Raw genomic sequence first — 16,157 nt, forward strand, 5'->3', positions numbered from 1 at the left:
AAATACCACCAGTTCTTTACATTTACTAGAAGTATTTTTAAATACTCATTAAATATTACGAACATGAAGTGAACGAGTTACAAAATTATTTAGCTATTTCAATATATTATGACTAATTTTTGTACCTGTTAGATGATATCCCCGTATTCAATATTCTAATACATCAACATAATATTTATAGTTACCTTGATATGATTATTACCCTAAACTCGAAATTATTCAGAGTTGTAACACTGGCTGACACAGACTATATGAAGTGTATTATGCACCCAGTAATCATTCATCTTGATAATAAATTTAAAATTTAATAAAATGGAAACGCAATATTGAATTAAAATGAGTTATTACTAATAACGTATTTCAGCTGTTATAAGTTAATATATTTTTATTCAGTCGCCCTAAAAAAATATAAGTTTATGAACGTAATACAATGTGTCAAACTAAACATATGACACTGTCATTCGAAAGTCAAATTAAATTGTTTAAAAAAATCAGTAATCGGAAATGGCTTCTTTGAGGAGCCCGTCTTCTCCGACCGATGGTTATAAAAGGTTCAGTGATGATTTTGCAAACACCAGCATCAACAATTACGGCTCCAACGTCACAAGTAAACGTGAAGTTAACATTTTTCAATGCACTGTAGCCGCCGCAATATTTGTACGCTTTTGTTGTTAACAATACATTTGTTACACATAAAACATTTTGTTTAATTTTCTACCTCGAGCATAATATCTTTCGCATTTTAACGCAGCTAGATCGATTAATTAATGCCATAAAAGGGATACTGACGTAAACCGTGAGTCATTAGCGAAGTCACTAACCTATACATAATAAACATTACTTTTAAAACGGTCGACCTAAATCCCTTAGTCAGCTTGAATAAATAACGTAGCGTATCCTTGCATGTATATGCTTCACCCGCATGCTGCTATAAAATTCCATGCATACCACTAAGCACATAAAAGTACAATAGTCCATAGCAAACAGCCTATATAAGCACTTAAATATTATATTAAAACCTATGAGAATATTCTTTGGTGACAGTTATTGCTTTATTAACTAATACATGAGATTTCTGGTTCAATCTGGTTGCATACCACTTATGCTGTACCTTTTCATTTGACTTATTTGTATAGATTGGATCAAGGTAGTTCTATGCATATAAATGTAACTTTGATCCAGCTTATTAAATATACATACTGGCCACTAAATAATTATATGGACATAAAAAGAGGAATATATTTTTTTTATACTTTATAAATGAAAGTACATACTACTAATTAAATGAATATTATCTTAAAAATCAAATTTATATTTTCAAGCAAATAAGAAAAAATAATATAAATATTTTGATAGTTATGCAAAATATTTTCACATGCAACTTAATAAACAGTAATATTTATGAATATTTACTGAGATAAACAATAGCTTTGGCTTATTATAAAAGAGGTGCCTATGCTCCAAAAAAAAATCACTTAAATAAACTCAAAATTTAATTCAACTTTCTTTCTTTACTTTGTGCGTTTATGTCACTTAATATAATGTTTATTACTTTTCTTTAAGGAGGGATTTATCCAGTATGTATTGCTATTATGAGAAAATAAATAAATAAATTCAATTTATATTTAAGAACAATAATGTTTCGTTTTGTTAACCTATTCCCATTTAGTAGATGTGACAAAAAATGAAATCAACTTATAAAATATTGATTTGTATGTCTTACCTAACATTAAAAAAAGGTTGCATAGAGATAAATTTTTTAAGATTTTTATCAAGCGCTAATTCTGGATTTTGATTGATAAGTTTGGGTCCAGACTACATTCAAATATGGCACAGAATAATAAGACTGAGATAAGAATGCAATTGAAATAATTTATTAATAGTTACATCAATGTAAGTCATATATTACAGGACATAACTAATAGACCATAGAAAATCATTTGAATCATGAAATATATTTTGTAAACTGCAGTCAGTTTTCAAATAAATACTTGTAGGTATTTTATCTTTTGTAACAAGATTTGATTGACAACCATTATTATATCTTATCTTTTGTGAAGATAAGGTCACTTGTCATCTTCCAATAGGTTATGAATGACTAACTATAGTTTCATATTTACAGTGACAATAAAATGACAAAATTAGTGAGTTTTCCTGATAAACTATATGATTCAATTAAAGACCGTTGGTATAAACTAAAGTCGTGTAAGTGCTTACTTATTTTAAGCCAGTGTTATAATTTACTTCAAAATATTAAACAACTAATAGTATATCACAGATAAGATGTGCAATTAATTAAAAAAAAAAATAGGTACATATAAATTAAACAAAAGCAATGCGCAGTTTGTATTACGAAATAATTTAATTAGCGTTGAAATTATTGCGAGAATAAGTAGAATAATTTACAAGCTAATACAATATTCTCTCCATCATCTCATTGTGTAAACCACTCTATTATTTCAAAATGCACGTTTTGCACGTTAACTTATAAAAGCGTTAAAATCAAGGTCATTGTAAACAGTTGCGTGATCGACATTTCCTAATCCTACGCTTAACGAATTTTATTATTTCCGCCAAAATTAAATATATTCACGTAAGAATTAGTCATGGTACATATTTGTGTAAATTATATAAAATATTTGATAGAATATTGAAATTAGTCATGTGAACGGCAAATTGAATATAATATATTGTAGTCTAAAGGTATCGAACGTTTGGACTCGTGGCGCGCCTAATAAAAGTAAATAGCAATGAAACGAGTATCCTAGAAACAGTCGCATTGCTATTTGAAACAAATTTCCAAATGTTATTTAATGCCAAACATGTACCTAAATATATAAAATAAACTGTCTTTCAATACTACTTCTTGTTATTGTAGTTAAAATATCACATTGACTTTTAGATTTTCAGCTTCGATTTTGTTTATATTTGTTATGGAAATTCCGTATACATACTGCACCAATACAATATCTTTCTCTTCAATTAAATATCCAAATTGTATTTACTAACGTTAAAATATACAGATACTTGCATTGCGTGATTACCTTGAGTTATTTAAATATATTGCGGTGAAATTATGTAAATATAGGACACAGCTAATGTTTATATAAATGATAACAACGCCAGTGTACAGTTGGCAAAAAAATAAACAATGTTGAAAATAATATACATTCGTTAAGGTTACTGTTTTATTAATAAGGCCTATTTTCATGACGACGAAAAACTAGTGACTACTCACTAGGTAACTGGTGAAAAATGGAAGGGAAAAGCTTTAGTATCAACTAAAAGTTTCACACTACGACAGTTTATGCATGCGATTTTTCCACATTTTGGACTTTCTCTGAGAATCGGTTCCTTTGATTTTTTTGTCAACCGTACTTTAAAATTGTTATCTTGTGTTTCGAAATTTACATAACATAAATGTGAGACGTAAGTTACTTTAAGTTAGATTTTAATACTGATAGTGTTTTTATAAAAATCGGGAGCCATGAAATTCGAAGGGTTTTTGCATATAATGAAAGATGGTATAAATAGGAGTATTTATTCCTCTTTTTCAAATAATCTAGGTACGTACATTTTTATTCTATAAGCTTATCATGTTTGTATGTGTGACACACGACCACGCTTTAAAGTAATCTTATTTTAATGTGAGAGATTACTTATACATATAAATTAAAAAACGTAAACAAGAAGTACTAATAAATAGTTTGTTTGAATTCATAACCTACATTGTAAAATCAATCGTATGATTACGAGTAACGCTTAATAAGATAAAATGTCAATAATTAAATTATACGATTCTTAAACGTTCAGAATGTTCACGTTTAATTTTTTTTATTTTTTATTTTTGTTTGAGGTCGTGTGTCCGTAGCCGTAATTACTCGTACTCGTGTTAGGTGGTAAGGCTTCAGGGTAAAATGACTAGAATAGTGAATGCAGTATTAAAATGCATCTAGAATATCAAGTTTCTGAAAACGGGCACTATTTTTACAATAAAGTGACTACTATATTTTTTAATTTAATAATAAAAACTATCTGGCACTCGTCCACTGGTCAAAAAAGGATTTAAAAAAAGAACTATCGAAAAATAACCTGTAGTATCTAAAACGATTCCTCTTTGAAAGGTCATGGTCTTATACCGAAATATCCAGTAACGTTATTGGACGCACAAAGATATAAAAACCTTATATATTTGTCTATCACTTTTTTAAAACTTTTCAAAGTGATTTTTACATAGTAACTTATCTGTAATATATACGATCAGCTGTTTTTTTTATTTATTTACAAAGGAGAATGATGTCATGTTATATAAATAGCAAGGCTTCTGAATTTTGGTGCCAAACTAATATTTGCATGTTATTAATTTGGTGTTTTTTTTTAACAATACTTATGTTTTTTTTTTTTGGGTTCGTTGCTTATTTTTGGTAGGCTTTGGGTTGAAATCCGGTGCCAAGGGCTGAATTTAGGGAATAAATCTATCGGGATTTAGATGAGTCAGCGAAGACAAATGGAGTCTATATAGTTTTTTTATTATTTCTAGATAACCGCACAGACACAGATGGCGGCGGAGACGCAACCCTGGATATGGGTAGTCGGTCGTCCCTACACACCGGCTTGCAAATGTCGGAGGATGAGCATTGGGAGATGAATTATCATGAAGCAGCTATATATTTAGAGGTGGCTGTGTATATAATAATAATATTTCAATTAAATGTTGTTGTGGTTCATATGTTCAAACTAAATTAACTAAATTCGGTTTATTTGAACATCAAAAAAGGCGCGGCGTGGGGAGCGGGGTCAGCCCTAACCATCAAACATTTTACTTGTTTAATGAATTCCTTCTACGCTATTTTACGATGTGAAAACTTTAACATTTTTTAGGCCATTTTTTTTGCGTTTTGTATAAAAATATTGACTTATATATAAAAAGTTATGATTTTTTATGTTCTTTGAAAGATGATTCATTACCTTTTTTTAAATGTACATAATTTTTCATTCACAAATTCAAACGATCTCTGGCAATAAAATATCTACGGATAAAATGCCCTTAAACCAAAATGTATAAGTAAGAAAAAAATAAAACAGTATTTATATAAATACATAATAAAATTTATGAAAAATAGTTATTGGCATTTTCAGGAAGGATTAAACAATGAAAAATTTGACTCGCATCCTTCAAGTCCAGAGGAACTACCAGCTTATCTCCGGGTTCATAACCCGTGGTATCACGGGCTGGACTTGTTAGCCTCACTGGTTTTAATCCTTCTGGCGTTTACTGAAGATCCAGCTGTTCCAGCATTTGAGGTAAAGAACTGACGTTTAATCTTAGTTTAATAGAAAACATTAATGATGATGAATGCGTGAATTGGTTAATATATCGTACGATGTGCAATTTTTTCGCTATTGGTTCAACATACAAGCCATTATTCTAGAATATTCTAGATCTAATTAGCTTTATTCTAAATACTAAATTAGAAAACAAAAAAAAACTGTTTTTTTATTTTTCAATTTTTAGTATTAATATATCTATTTGAGGAATATTTTCAAATGTTACAGCTTCCAGTTTGGGCACATGGTACGATAGAACTGCTGGCGTTATCTGTGATCGGAATAGAATTACACCTTAAACTAAAATGGATCGGATGGGGGACGATTTTTAAACATAAGAGAACAATGCTGAAGGTAATATGCTATGAAATACTTGCCACCGGATTTTCTTTTTAGATGATAGACTTTATAGCGTCATCTTAATATTTTTAATAGTTAGCGAGCTATTTTTTATCTGTGACTAATTTGTGTGTTAAGTTACAATTACCTACGTTTTATGGTTTGCTATAAACTGATCTAATAAGCTATAACCACAGTTTGATGAATTTTATTTTATTTGATAATTTTTAATTTTGTACCATAAAACTGATAAGTCGATCTTAACCAAAAATCGCGGGTCAAATATAAGCACTTAACGCCATTCCATTTTTTAACTGATATTATTGTATTAATTAATTATAGTTTATAGTTTTATAATTGATTTGTACAATCTTTCAATCAGTTGGGTGAATAATCTGTATTAAGGAGTAAATTTACGTATTACGTAATTTAAATTTACGTATTAAAATTATACGTATTATCTTTTTTTCCAGGGAATAACACTCTTAATAATGGTACTAGAAGCAGTTGTAGTGCTCTGTAGACAGTCATCTCACTTCAGAGTGACAAGAGCGCTTCGACCTATCTTTTTGGTGGATACTCGGCATTGTGGTGGAGTCAGACGATTTATAAGGCAGATCCTGCAGTCATTACCACCTATTATTGATATGTTAGGTAGGAATGAATAATCTGTATTTCCATTGATAATTATCTAATACCCTCGTCTGGATCGGCCGATAGCCGGTCTCTATCTATAAGCGAAGAAGGAAGCTACCTGGAGTCATTGTGGCCTGTAGGCTATAGAAGTATAGTACGACACAAATTAGATGTAGCATCGGAAAATGCAATGGAATGAAAATAAAACCGATTACTGCCGATTTACTCAAACAATAGAAACAGCTCCCTATCGCACCATTCGCCGCTATAGATTCACGCGTTAGAAAAAGCAAGTGTATGTAAATCGAAGCGTCAAATTGACGAATATATTAGGTCATATGATATTACAAGTTATTACGTTTGTGCAAAGATCATATTCGCAAGAGAAATAAATATTGATAATTTGGGAGAGCGTACTGAATTCGGATGTGATCGGTTTTACGAAATTTACCGATGCTACATCTAAGTTGTGTCATACTATACATATCTATTAAGTCCTTGATACCTATATATATAATACCTATATACTATATACCTAATCTAAAAGGACAACCATTTGCTTTCCGGTGTCCGAAAAGTTATATGCCTTGCTTCTTCCGATCGAATTGAAGTCTACAATAGAAATAAGAATTTATTTCAAGCGATTACTGTTTTAAAATCCATTTTGAAACTAGCTAAAGTCTAGATTTACGTATGACAATGGATATATTTTTGGTTTTCAGGTCTTTTAATGTTTTTCGTAGCTACGTATTCCCTTTTGGGATATTACCTGTTCACTGAGCACGTGGATAATGGACATTTTCAAACAATTAGCGACTCTTTTGTTAGCATGTTCGTTCTGCTTACGACAGCCAAGTAAGTGTTTAAATATATTGATATCATTACAATTCACTAACAAGAGTTTTTATTTATTAAAATTATTGAAATTGCACTGACAAATATTGAATTAACATTCATTGTCCCCATTTACGTGAGTGTATTTCTTTTGTTTTTTTGCTCTTTATCTTTGATCTTGAATACTCTGGACGATATGATTAATTGATAGAAATTCAAAAGTTTGATGTATACTTACTTTAATTTTCATTTCATTCCATTCTTTTTAAAGCTTCCCAGATGTCATGATGCCGTCATACGCCAAATCGAAGTGGTACGCCTTGTTCTTCATCCTCTACATTATAACCGTACTTTACGTCCTCATGAATTTGGTAAGTTATATTTTCGAAAAACAACAAAACAACATTAACCAATATTTGATACATATAAACACGATATGATATATTCCCTTAGATGCTGGCCGTGGTGTACGAGACGTTCACGCGCATCGAGCGCGACAAGTGCCGCGCGCTGCTGCTGCACCGGCGCGGCGCGGCGCGGCGCGCCTTCCGCCTGCTCGTGTCGCGCCGCGCGCCGCGCGCCGTGCGCCTGCGCCACTTCGCCGGCCTGCTGCGACACTACGCGCCGCACTACGGTACCCTAGCCGCCTCGCTATGCGCATTGACTTCAGTTCTATTGATTATTACGCGTTGGAAATTAAATGGAAAATTTGATAACACATTAATTTGATTGGTTTTCAAAATTGAAAGAACGTTAACTAGTTGTGTCGAGATGGCCCAGTGGTTAGAACGCGTGCATCTTAACCGATGATTGCGGGTTCAAACCGAGGAAAGCACCGCTGATCCATGTGCTTAATTTGTCTTTATAATTCATCTCGTACTCGGCGCTGAAGGAAAACATCACGAGGAAACCTGCATGTGACAAATTTCATAGAAATTCTGCCACATGTGTATTCCATCAACCCGCATTGGAACAGCGTGGTGGAATATGTTCCAAACCTTCTCCTCTAGGGGAGAGGAGGCTTGTTGTTGTTGTTAACTAGTTTCGGTTAAGTTAATCCGTGACATCGGACCCCGAGGGACGCGAATGAGGGCTCGCTCGCTTGCAGGCGGGCTGGACGTGTACCTGATGTTCAAGCAGCTGAGCCGCTCGGGCGGCGGCGGGCTGTCGCGCGCGGAGTTCGCCAACGTGTACGAGGTGTTCGCGCTGCGCTGGGCGGCGCAGGCGGCGCGCGCGCCGTGGTACAGCGCGTCGCCGCTCGAGCCGCTCGGCCGCGCCGCCGCCGTCGCCGTGCGCTGGCGGTACTTCGAGCACCTCGTGTGTGAGTACAGACACTACACGTACTGGACAGTCTCAATATGTCAATACATATATATTAAAATTGAAAAAAATATTGTGAAGGCTATAATGACGATAGAACTATCCTATGATCCGATAGAACCATCCGACACGATTTGAGTTCATACACAGACTTACTGTTTTACGTGCAGTCCGAGGCACGGGGCTGTGACGCTGTCAACGGTTAGACTCGACTGTTAGGAAATTGACAGTAAAGAAAACAATAACTACTTATTTGCCCCACCCATTATTAAATCCAGGACTCTGTTGGCTGGCCGAATTATTTTCTACCGTAGCAATATATTGTGATGGAGTTTAAAATAAGTTGTCACTGTTCCACAGATGCAATAATTATCGGCAATGGTGTATCGATGATCCTTCGAGTGTTCGAGGCGGCCGGCGACCTGCAGGACAGCGCTAGGCTGCTCTGCGCGTCTTGGGACACCTGGCTATTCCTCATATGTGAGTTTTCTTCTTATCTCGATCGGATTGAAATAGACAAATTATTGAGTAAATATTTAAATCATGTAGTGTATGTAGAATAGTATAGTAAACTGCATTTTTAATTTAGTTTGTGACAAAACTTTATAATTAATTTGAAAAAAATCTGTGACTTAGCCTGTAAAAAGGTAAATTTTTAAGAATACCGTTTTCGTAATATAGCGATTATAGTATATTTTAATAGGTTCATAATTTGAAATATACAAGTAGGCTTTAAGCGTGTGGACGACTATCAAGCACTAATAATCGTTTTTGAATAACATAAATACTCATATTTATTCATGCATAATATTTATTCAGTATTAATGAATTAGAACATATTAGGCAACTAGCCAAAACTTATAGTATTAGAATCCCAGGAATCAGGAACAAATATATACTGGAAGAGTAATGTAAGGTACACTTTTTGTTTCTCGATTTCCCTAGTATTCCTCCTGGAGGCAGCTCTGCGTATAATGGCGTCAGGTCTGTCCGCGTACCTGGAGAGTGGCTGGAATGTGTTCGATTTGAGCGTGACGCTGCTGGCGCTGCTCGGAGCCGTACTGCTCACGATAGCGCCGAAACTCTTCATTGTGGTCATGTTCCGACCACTCAGGTAAATTATTGCACAAGTACCATGTTACAGTGAATTTTCTTTTGTCATATGATCTTTACTATAATATAATCGAAGCGTCTTACAACAACAACAGCCTGCAAATTCCCACTGCTGGGATAAATGCCTCCTCTCCTTTTGAGGAGAAGGTTTGGAACATATTCCACCACGCTGTTCCAATGCGGGTTGGTGGAATACACTTGTGGCAGAACTTCTATGAAATTTGTCACATGCAGGTTTCCTCACGATGTTTTCCTTTACCGCCGAGCACGAGATGAATTATAAACACAAATTAAGCACATGAATCAGTGCTTGCCTGGGTTTGAACTCGCAATCATCGGTTAAGATGCACGCGTTAATCACGTAAGATGCACCACTGGGCCATCTCGACTCATCAAGCGAAGCGTCTTAAAACATTCATTAAAATAATTTATTAGTAAATACGCGAAAAATTCGACCAAGCAGCTAGCTCGTGTTTATAAAAAAACTCGAAAAAACTTTTCAAAATGTCAGAAATCCGGATTCTTGAAGCTTTACCAAGCTTCATCAATTTGGATTTAATATAATTTCCTAAGCATTTAAAATAATTATAGACTAGACTATGATGGGTTTATAAATAATACCAAAAATCGCAAATGTCATCAAATTCCCAAATAGATTTTTTTTATATGATTGTGAAATTATTTTTGTATATCAACCAGGCTAATGCGCTTGTATAAGCTGAAGAAGCGCTATCGTGATGTCTTCGGGACTCTGGTGTTGCTGTCTCCTCTCATGTCCTCGGCGGGCTGCGTCATGCTCGTCATGTACTACTTCTTCGCCATCATTGGGATGGAACTGTTTGCTGGCTACGACTTGAGAAATTGTTGCATGTGAGTCATTGCTTTCACCTAAGGTAGTGTTTATTGAACATCCTAGAAATGGGAATTGAGTTAAAAATTTAATTATTAAAAGCAAACCTGTATAATTTATCGCGGGGTTATTCCCGAAGCCGCGACATTTTGTTACGTGACGTTGGAATTGTTCCGAGAATTGTGTCAAACGTCTCAAATTGGGTACAAAGTTAAGTTTAACAGGTATAGTATGACACAAATTAGATGTAGCATCGGAAAATGCAATGAAATGAATATAAATTTACACGACCAATAGAAATAGCTCCCTATCGCGCCATTCGACGCCATTCGTCGCTATAAATTCTCGCGTCAGTTCAACCCAAGAAAACAAGTGCATGTAAATCGGCGTGTCAAATTGACGAATATATTAGGTCATATGGTATTACAAGTTATTACGTTTGTGTAAAGATCATATTCACATGAGAAATAAATAATGATAATTTGGGCTAGAGTACTCAATTTCGATGCGATCGGTTTTACGAATTTTGCCGATGCGACATCTAAGTTGAGTCGTACATTCATTTCATTCAAAAGTTCGGCCCTATAAAACTTGTTTGATCGGTAAATTCCCATTAGTAATGAGAGTCAGAGTATAGAAAGGGCTTCACTACATACACACGTATACATAATAATGATATAACCTACTTCTCTACCCTCCCCGATTACATTGTCTTCCTTGAGAAAGACCACCATGATCTAATCGGTCAGGAGGCCTTGGATCTATTTCATTAAAGGTTTTTGGATATTTGTATCAACTAATATTTCATATTCTTGTGCAGTAACACAACCGTGGAAGACTTCTACAAATACTCGGAGAACAGCTCGACCCCTCTCGGCTACTACTATCTCAACAACTTCGAAAACATTCTCACGAGCGGCGTGTCTCTATTCGAGCTGACCGTCGTCAACAACTGGTTCATACTCATGAATGCCTACGCTACCGTTGCGGGACAGTTCAGCAGGATATATTTTATGGTGAGGAACATTACGCGTTATCAATCAATCAGCCCATTTTCGTCCACTGCTGGACATAGGTCTCTCCAATTGCACGCCACTGTGATCGTTCTTGGGCTTTGAAAAAAAAGTTTGAGCAAATTCTCATGAATGCAGATTCAACGGTTATTACAATTCGGATTAAAACAAAACTAGCTTTCCGCAGTTTTGTCAACCGTGGGAGCAGGACGCAGCATATAGCGCACTTTGTCGCACCCAAGGATCTCTATGGTGACTTAACGCGCACTTTACGTTATGTTATACGTTAGTTGAATATAATTGAACATGTTATAAGGAAACAGTTTTCGATTTTATTATTAAGTACTTTTCGGTAGGAGGTACCACCGTACATGCGTTGTTATAGCGTGCTAACATTTTACATGTACGGCTGACCTTATCCGGATAAGTGGGGAGGCTAGTTCTTAATATTATTTTAATTTTATTTCTTGAATTTATTGCGATTTCAGCTATGGAAGAGCGTTGTTCTATAGTTTATCCTCAAAGCTGAAAAGTTTCGTCGATAATTAGATCTGTAAATAAATACGTTTTAAATTGTTTTTTTACCTGGCAGGTTTTCTATCTATTCACAATGGTGGTGCTGACTATTGTTGTGGCGAGCGTGCTCGAAGCGTTCCGGTTCAGGATACAGTACAAACGTAGTACGACTAAGAGAGATGGTGAGAATATTGGAATTATTTAAAGTAGCTTAAAAAAATACTAAATATTAAGTAGCCGCCTCTTAATATTTGTATAATTAAATTTTAACTGTAGTTATTAACAATTGTTGTAACTGTATTTCTTTTTGTTATATCACGGAGGAGCGATTACTTCTGATACAAAAATTTTCACATTTTAAATAGGGGCTAATTTTTTAATGTTATTTACATTTATAGAAGGAAATAAATGCTTATTCAATTTATAATTATTGTTGATTTGACTATTAGTGTACCTCGTGTAACAGTACTTTTAAATCTATTATATACTTTTATTTAGAGGAGAAACTGCTGCATGAAGAGGTGCATACGAGCTGGGAAGAGGCGCAGAGGTTAGGAGCCAGCGGGGATTTGGCAGAGGAGTTGCGCGCGCACTTACCTCCTGGAGTATGTTGATGACGCTTAAAATATAAACCTATGTTTTATGTTAAAAATGTGTGTTGGTATCTCTTTGTGAGATTAGAAGGCTTCGAAACTGTTTGATCTATTACATCATAGTAAAATATACACAACAATTACCAATGTTATGAGTATAATGTCACTGTGTTTGGTGGTATAAATATATTGTTATATTTTTTTATTTGTAGATGCAAGTGACTTTCATAGGAACGAGGCCTCGTACCAAAGAGGTGTTACAGAGAAGGATGTACCAGGCGGATATACAAAAGTGGCTTGCCGAGGAGGATGACAGCGAAGGTATAACGATAAATAAACTATTACAATGCTGTCAAGATTACTTCGACTTTCTTTTGAATTAATTATCATTTACTTACTTGGTGATAGGGCTTTGTGCAAGCCCGTCTGGGTAGGTACCACCCACTCATCAGTTATTCTACCGCCAAGTAACAGTACTCAGTATTGTTGTGTTCCGGTCTGAAGGGTGAGTGAGCCAGTGTAACTACAGGCACAAGGGACATAACATCTTAGTTCCCAAGGTTGGTGGCACATTGAAGACATAAGGAATAGTTAATATTTCTTACAGTTTCATTGTCTATGGGTGATGGTGACCACTTACCATCAGGTGGCCCATATGCTCGTCCGCCAAACTATACCATAAAAAAAAACAATTTAAAAAAAGGCCTCCATAAATTTATTTAAATTAAATTATTTAATAGGAGTCATTGTCTTTGATTAAACATTTCGTCTACCCAGGAATTATTTATTTTTCGTAATCTTTCATCTCAACATTAACATTTATATTTCATTTCAGATGCCCCTCCATCAACCACGGTTACTTCAAGCGAGGACCCCCTATCCCCACCAATTATCCAGCAACCGGATTCAGAAAACAACCACCAGATAAGAACCGGTTACCAATTGTAGAATTTAATACTCCGCGTCCTACACGACAGACTTTCATTTATATGGGACGTAATAAATAACTTATGAAGTGAAATTAAGTGACGTCGGATGTGCCGTTGACGTATTTATGCTATAAAATGCAGTAGATAGCTAATAATATTATTTGCAAAACGCGATTTTAATACGTATTAAACAATGATAACATTATAACATAATGCAACGGTTAGATCTGAGTTTAAAGCTTCATAACAAAGAGCGTAAATGTCGCCGCAGTTTAATCGTAAACATTTTTCGTTAGATATTAATAACAATGCCGCCATTAAAGTAATTTAATTTATTAAAATATTCTAATTCGGTAATATTTTGTAGAATAAAAGAGAACAACAGTGATCGCCAATTCCATAGACAATAGATAAATTTCACTAAACATTTGATGATATAGATAATATTTTAATATTTATAAACGTCGTATACAATATACACGACATATTAAAAGTACAACTACAGAAATATGTACATAGATAACGGAAGTGCGTTGAAATGTATGCAAACCAAGCGTGCCACTTTTTTATTCTGCATATCTATATTAATCAATGAGGCAATTTTTCGAGGTTTCTGACTGCGTATTGAATTTTAAATCTTATAAGTTAAAGTGCCGTTAACGACCTCGCGTTATCTTTCTCTGTACATTCCAATGATATTCTAATAAACAGATATGTTATATTCATACTAAACAACAGAAAAAAGTGTGCCGCGCCGGGGACCGTTTATTTTAGTTATTTTTACATTTCGTTAAAAGTAAAAAGGATAGCTTGATAAAAACAATAAGTAAAAGGGATAACTAGATGTTTTAATTACGCAAAACGTGTTACTACGTAATTATGATGTATTATAACGTATTACTACGTAAAACTACTAAAGGCAAACGTCCCAATTAGGACGTTTTCTAGTCTTCACTTTTTGCGCGTTAATAACATATCTGTTTACTACAACATCATTGGTACATTCCCTTTCAAATAATTGATTTGACAGAATTTGGGCGCTATGTCCGAGTTACGGTTGGACCTACACGTAATACGTATTACCAAGACCGCCGTATAGGCCACTTTTACACTTGCAACAAAATACGATAATCAAAAGCAAATCTTCACTGGTAGCCAGTGGCATTCATTAGTCATTGGACTTTGTAGTCTGTTTGCATGTTCATCCAGATCATCAAAGATCTTTTAATTCACAACAGTAAAAATATCGTACCTTTAGGTACTAATTCATTTTCAATGTATTTATTCCAAGAATAACTCACTACATTTACTTTAATAGAAGGCAACACATTAGCAATGTGAAATAAATACAAATATCTTCAGACAGAAGACCTCTTAATATCTCACGGTTTATTTATTCGTTTTCTTAAAAGAACTTGTAAAAATACTTCTTTACAAAACGTAAATAGAAAAAGGCCAATAGCCTCGTTGATTTTAAAGGTGCGAATAATAGTTTTTATGAATTGTATTATATAACATCTGTGATAGATGCTTGAAAGAGTATTAGAGCCACTATTTTTATTTAAAACAAAATATACTAAAAATGGGTCGTTCTCAATACACCAAAGGCGTTTTGGTTATTATTTATTTTAAATTGAATAGTTTTAATAATTATTACTATAATACTAGAAAAATTAATAGTATAATTATGAACAACTTCCATTATATATAATATTATTTTATTAAAGTTAATTTATTTAGTAAGATTTATTTTACTCAAATAATGCAATAATTTAATTTTTTGAAAATGTTTAACATAGGTATTCTCTTTGAGAATACGTACTACAACTATGGGTTGGAGAGTTTGACATGATTTATATTTAAAAAAAAAATACCTATCACTTTAATTAATTTCCCCAAATTTCCACTTTAATAAGTACAGACAAATGAAACATTAGAAAAACTAATTACAAGGAGGTCGTAGGCCCGCGAATGATCTCTTAAAATATTTGATAGTAGCTTGTTTTAGCGAAAAAGTATTAAATTTTTTACTCGATTAAAAGGTTATAGTCAAGTAATGGTATTATTGAGAAATTCAAAAGAATTCAGCTCTAGTTAAGTAGGGTTTATGTATGAGGCCTTATAGTGTTTAATAGGTATTTATTTATGTAGTTGGTAGTGGGTTTATAATATTGAGAATTTGAAGTGTGGCAAGCTGACGCTTTCTTTTTTTAATTGCTTTCAAAATTATAACATTTTTAATCGTTGTAGATCTAGTTGTAAAGTTATTAAAAGTGTCGTAGCTTTATAAGATATAAAACGAGATTAATCCACTTTTTTGTCATTCGATTTAAAATATAAATAAAGTGGTGCTAGACTCTTTTTACAAATTTTGTTCATTAAATATTGTTTCCATTCCTTTACATGCACTGTTATAGTTGAACTGTTCCTGTATCCTAAAGAATTCTCCAATTTAGTATTATAATTATTAGGGCAGCTATTATTATTAAGATATCATAATATAAATTATAAGATTTACTGAAGTATATCATTTTATTATTATGGCTTATTAGCTTATTATAAAAAATTGTATCAGAAACTCTTCTGTTCATGATTCTTTTTTATTTTTCTCAGGAATATCAAGTAATTTTTTAATGTTATGTATTTTGTGTTGTATGCTTGTAATAATGATCATTATTACATATTC

At 33.7% G+C, this 16,157-nt stretch overlaps 1 protein-coding gene across 1 annotated transcript; it reads left to right on the forward strand.

Annotated features, from left to right (window-relative positions):
* Positions 1 to 473: 473 nt before the first annotated feature.
* LOC124532708 (two pore channel protein 1-like) lies at positions 474 to 14,294 on the forward strand. The gene is made up of 17 exons (XM_047107738.1): positions 474 to 607; positions 4,541 to 4,677; positions 5,140 to 5,304; positions 5,557 to 5,682; positions 6,141 to 6,321; positions 7,026 to 7,158; positions 7,409 to 7,508; positions 7,591 to 7,771; positions 8,246 to 8,458; positions 8,818 to 8,937; positions 9,403 to 9,571; positions 10,270 to 10,440; positions 11,241 to 11,436; positions 12,026 to 12,131; positions 12,448 to 12,554; positions 12,755 to 12,863; positions 13,378 to 14,294. The coding sequence occupies exons 1-17, from the start codon at positions 505 to 507 to the stop codon at positions 13,488 to 13,490; spliced, it is 2,430 nt and encodes an 809-aa protein (XP_046963694.1). The 5' UTR covers positions 474 to 504; the 3' UTR covers positions 13,491 to 14,294.
* Positions 14,295 to 16,157: the final 1,863 nt, after the last annotated feature.

This window comes from Vanessa cardui, chromosome 10 (assembly GCF_905220365.1).
Source record: "Vanessa cardui chromosome 10, ilVanCard2.1, whole genome shotgun sequence".
Taxonomy (NCBI): Eukaryota; Metazoa; Arthropoda; class Insecta; order Lepidoptera; family Nymphalidae; genus Vanessa; species Vanessa cardui.

Bases quoted from the DNA above. Each gene is read 5' to 3' on its own strand.
- LOC124532708 (XM_047107738.1), top strand. From the start codon at position 505: ATGGCTTCTTTGAGGAGCCCGTCTTCTCCGACCGATGGTTATAAAAGG. The intron at 6,322-7,025 runs GTAGGAATGAAT...TTTGGTTTTCAG, and splicing joins ACCTATTATTGATATGTTAG to GTCTTTTAATGTTTTTCGTA. The intron at 10,441-11,240 runs GTGAGTCATTGC...ATTCTTGTGCAG, and splicing joins GACTTGAGAAATTGTTGCAT to TAACACAACCGTGGAAGACT.